The 5,093-nt window shown below is 46.8% G+C and overlaps 1 protein-coding gene across 2 annotated transcripts in view; it reads right to left on the bottom strand.

Annotated features, from left to right (window-relative positions):
* Positions 1–1,122: 1,122 nt before the first annotated feature.
* Positions 1,123–5,093, bottom strand: part of LOC308367155 (putative phosphatase phospho1) — a 5,816-nt gene continuing 1,845 nt past the window's right edge. For both annotated transcript variants that reach the window (XM_080840969.1, XM_080840970.1), the window contains exon 2: positions 1,123–2,665. In XM_080840969.1, the coding sequence (XP_080697095.1) occupies positions 1,838–2,620 (783 nt within the window). In that variant the 5' untranslated portion in view covers positions 2,621–2,665 and the 3' untranslated portion in view covers positions 1,123–1,837. The remainder of the gene's footprint in view (positions 2,666–5,093) is intronic.

Raw genomic sequence — 5,093 nt, 5'->3', positions numbered from 1 at the left:
ACACACACACACACACACACACACCACACACACACACACACACACGCTACAGGTGAGATACACACACAAACACACACACACACACACACACGCTACAGGTTAGATACATACACACACACACACGCAACAAGTTAGATACACACACACACACAACAGGTTAGATACACAGACACAGTCATACACACACACACACACATGCAACAGGTTAGATACACACACAATACACACACAAACTCAAGAGGTTAGATACACAAACACACACCCTCATCAGGTAGGATACACACACACACACAACACATGATAGCTACACACACATACACACTCCACAGGATAGTTACACACACACACACACACACATATACACACTCCACAGGTTAGACACACACCCACACACACACATATACACACTCCATAGGTTAGACACACACACACACATACACTCCACAGGTTAGACACACACACACACACACACACACACACACTCCACAGGGTAGTTACACACACTCACGCAAACAAAAACACAGACACCACAGGTTAGACACACACACACTCCACTGGTTAGACACACACACACACACACACACACATACAGTATATACACTCCACAGGTTTGACAAACACACACACACTCACACATATATACACTCCACAGGTTAGACACACACACACACACACACACATATATATATACACTACGCAGGTTACACACACACACACACACACACACACACACACATACACAGACACACACACATACGAAGCGGCTATTGCTGACATTCATGAGGAGAAGCAGGTCACTCTCTCTTTCTCACACACACACACACACACACACACACACACAAACACACACAGAGCATGGTGTGTGTGTGTGTGTGGCTCAGGGTGTTGTTCTCAGAGGAGTGTCCTGATGGCTTTATCAGCTGACACAGCACTGAGTGGGCAGAGATATCACAATACCCCTAACACACATACACACACACACACACATGTACTCACACATGTACTGACACACACACACACACATACTCACACACAGACGTGTGTGTGTTTGTGTGTGTGTGTGAATTCTTTGTGACATAGTCTTTCTGTATATTGTTCTGGGTTACATTGAGTCTTTCTCTCTGTGGATAAAAGCTCTTTATTCTTCACAGTGTTGCTTGTGTGTGTGTTTGTGAGTGAGTGAGTAGCAATGTTAAAAGTCTGTGTGTGTGTGTGTGAGAATGTGTAGAAATGTTAAGAGTCTGTGTGTGTGAGTGTGTAGACATTTTAAGAGTGAGTGTAAAGTTAAACCCTGGGATAAGTCTCACAGTGGATTTGGTGTCACCGTGTCTCGCTATAATCTGTGTGTCTGTGTGTGTGTGTGTGTGTGTGTGTGTGTGTTTGAGCCCACATGCGTATGTGTGGATTTGGTGTCAGCGTGTCTTGGAACCTGAAACTTTTTTTGTCTTGCGTCTCCCTCTCTTTCCTTCCCTCAACCTCCTCCCTGTTTTTCTGTCTCTCCTCCTCTCCTCTCCCCCTCCATGTTGTTCTGTTCCTCTCCTCTCTCTCCTCATCTCCTTTCCTTCTCCTCAACCCCCCCTCTCCTCTCCTCTCCTCCCTCTCTCTCCTCCTCTCCTCTATCTCTCTCCTCCTCTCCGCTCGTCTCTCTCTCTCCTGTCTTTTCTTCTCTCTCCACTCCTCTCTCTCCTTTCTGTCTTTCTCTCCTCCTCTCCTCCCTCTCTCTCTCCTATAAATCTCTCCTCTCCTCTCTGTCTTCTCCTGTCTCTTTCTCCTCTCCTCTCCTCTCCTCCTCTCTTTCTCCTCCTCTCCTCTCCTCCTCTCCTCTCCTCCTCTCTCTTTATCTTTCCCCCACAGCTGTCCTCAGATACTCCATCACATCCTCTCCACTGCTCCACGGCTGCACAGTAGCCCTGAGTGCTGCGGGCGTCTGCTGCATGTGTGTGGGTGCTGCGGGCGTCTGCTGCATGTGTGTGAGGATGCGGTGCATGGGGAAGTCTCTGCGTGCGAAGGCCACATCAGCTGCGCCCAGCGCCAGGCACGGACACACGTCGTTGGCTCCGTCGCCCACGTAGAACACGCGCTGGAAGGGCCGCTGTCTCTCCTCGCCACGACGACCAAGGTAGTCCCGCAGGATTCGCTGCTTGCACATGTTGTCCGGGCAACTGGGGCACGAGTGGGCGTGGAAGGGGGCGGGGACCAGGCAGCCGGAGGAGTCGAAGTGGGCGGGGTTAGTGAAGATCTCCAGGAAGAGTTGCCGGGCGCCAACGTGCTGAAGCCACGTCTCTATGAAGTAGGAGTTGGCGTCGGAGAGCACCACACACTCAAAGTCCTGCGCGTGTGCACGCAGGAAGTCCAGTAGCGCCGACAGCCCGGGGGTTTCTGGGATACTCTGGATTTCAGCACGGATGGCACTCTCTGCCACCCCCTGCTGGGCGAGATACGCCAGCACGCGCTGCATCTGCTCGTTGTACTGCCCTTCCCGGTATGAGGCCCGCAGCCAATCAGGAAGAGCCTGGCCCGGGGCCGTGCGCACCACTGCATCATCACTGCTCTCGTTCACCAGTGTCTCGTCAAAGTCAAATATCACCAGGAATCGCCCACCGGCGCCAGGGGCAGCCATCGCCACGGTTACTCACAGCTGGAGGGGCCAGTCCGCTCTCTTCACCTGAAAGGGAAACAGGAACAGCAGTCAGGGAAACCTGTGTTCTCTCCTGTCCAGGTGTGTGTGTGTGTGTGTGTGAGTGTGTATGTGTGTGTGTGTGTGTTTGTGTGTGTGTGTGTGTGTATGTGTGTGTGTGTTCTTTCCTGTCCAGGTGTGTGTGTTCTCTCCTGTCCAGGTGTGTGTGTGTGTGTGTGTGTGTGTGTGTGTGTGTGTGTGTGTGTGTGTGTGTGTGTGTGTGTGTGTGTGTGTGTGTGTGTATATGTGTGTGTGTTCTCTCCTGACCAGGTGTGTGTGTGTGTTCTCTCCTGTCCAGGTGTGTATATGTGTGAGTGTGTGTGTGTGTGTGTGTGTGTGTGTGTGTGTGTGTGTGTGTGTGTGTGTGTGTGTGTGTGTGTGTGTGTGTGTGCGTTTGTTCTCTCCTGTCCAGGTGTGTGTGTGTGTGTGTGTTCTCTCCTGTTCAGGTTTGATGTCAGCAAATAACAGTCTGTCTGGATATAGCCAAAGTCAGCCGTATGGTATTGTGCATAGACAGATAGAGGGATAGATAGATAGATGGATACTTTTTGCTTTCCAAAGGAAATTTAGAACATCCAGTAGCTTTTACAACGCACAAACACAAATCACATACAAATGAATGTGCAGCTAGGGACTGTGAGGAGCTATTCGCTGAAAATGACAGAAAGTGTGTGAGATTAGAATCACGGACTGAACCGTTAATGCACATAACAGTCCATTTATTTCAACCATTTAGATCAGGTAAACAATACGCAGGGTTTTCACGGTTAACCCTACATGTTTAGTAAACCAAAAACCTCTAAGGAACTCACATGTTCAAAACTTCACCTTTGTCACTCACTGTCGTACTACAACTTTCCCATGGCAAATGTATATTACCGTTTTATTTTTAAGACTCAGATGCTGTTACCTTAATTTTAACCTTAGCCCAGGCTAGCTAGAATAAGCCCAGGCTAGCTAGCAATAGCAGCGTTAGCTAGTGCAATCACTTTGAAAGATGTGTTCAATAAGCCCAGGCTAGCTAGCAATAGCAGCGTTAGCTAGTGCAATCACTTTGAAAGATTTGTTGCAAAGCTGTTGCCCACAGTTTCTGGTGTTAAGAAACTTTAATCGACAGTCCCTTCTAAACCACACACACACACACACACACACACACTCACACACACACACACACACTCATAGCTGCCTGCAGAGAGAGCAAAAAGACAGCCTTATGCTCTTGGACCTTTAAACTAACAATGAAAGCACGGGTTTCGGAATGTTCCTCTGTCATACAACGTATAGAAGTCTTTTAGCCAATGACATGGATTAAGCATTCCCAAATCTGGCTTTGTAGCCAATGACATGGATTGAGCATTCCCATATCTGGCTTTGTAGCCAATGACATGGATTGAGCATTCCCAAATCTGGCTTTGTAGCCAATGACATGGATTAAGCATTCCCAAATCTGGCTTTATAGCCAATGACATGGATTGAGCATTCCCTAATCTGGCTTTGTAGCCAATGACATGGATTGAGCATTCCCATATCTGGCTTTGTAGCCAATGACATGGATTGAGCATTCCCAAATCTGGCTTTGTAGCCAATGACATGGCTTAAGCATTCCCAAATCTGTCTTTATAGCCAATTACATGGATTGAGCATTCCAAAATCTGGCTTTATAGCCAATGACATGGATTAAGCATTCCCAAATCTGGCTTCATAGCCAATGACATGGATTGAGCATTCCCAAATCTGACTGCTCTTTACTAATTATACCTCACAGTTCCTGTGAGTGGCGCACAGGCAGAAGGGCTTAAACCATTCCAAACATTTGGCATGCCTCAAAACTTCAATCAAAAGATGGAGCTGTACATGTCTTAATGGAGAAGGTGGTCAACAGGTTTGCAGGTATTAAACTTCAATGTCTTGATGTTGTTCGAGGCTTATAGTCACTTTGAATGTGAGATCAAATACAGGCTGTTTTTAATAATATATCTATCAGTGTCTACATTAAAGCATTTTTTTGCAAAATGTTTGTTTGTTTGTCAATACAATGTATTTCTTGGTCATTGAATTCAACTGTAATTTCCTAACGTTAGTATAATACAGAAGATAAAGATTTACTGGATATCCCGATGTCTTTTGTCCTCCCTGTGAAGTTATATTGGCTAGCACATCAAGGCTTTATTTGTTTTACCTACTGCTACATTTTCTCACTTCTTCATAATACAAACTATTTGCCTTTACCCTGTCTCCGTATCCACACTTTTCATAATTCAATATTACATTAAATATACCCAAATTATGTGTTAAGACAACCCCATATGTTGACGTTGAGCCTTGTGCCGCTAACAGTTTGTGTCTGAGCATGCGCGACTACCATCTCGGAGTGGACTACCATCGTGTAGTGACAGCCATAGACATGTATACATGT

Source organism: Sprattus sprattus, assembly GCF_963457725.1.
Source record: "Sprattus sprattus genome assembly, chromosome: 6".
Lineage (NCBI taxonomy): Eukaryota > Metazoa > Chordata > Actinopteri > Clupeiformes > Clupeidae > Sprattus > Sprattus sprattus.
The sequence above is the reverse complement of the archived record's forward strand: the minus strand, read 5'-3'. Positions and strand labels throughout refer to the sequence as shown.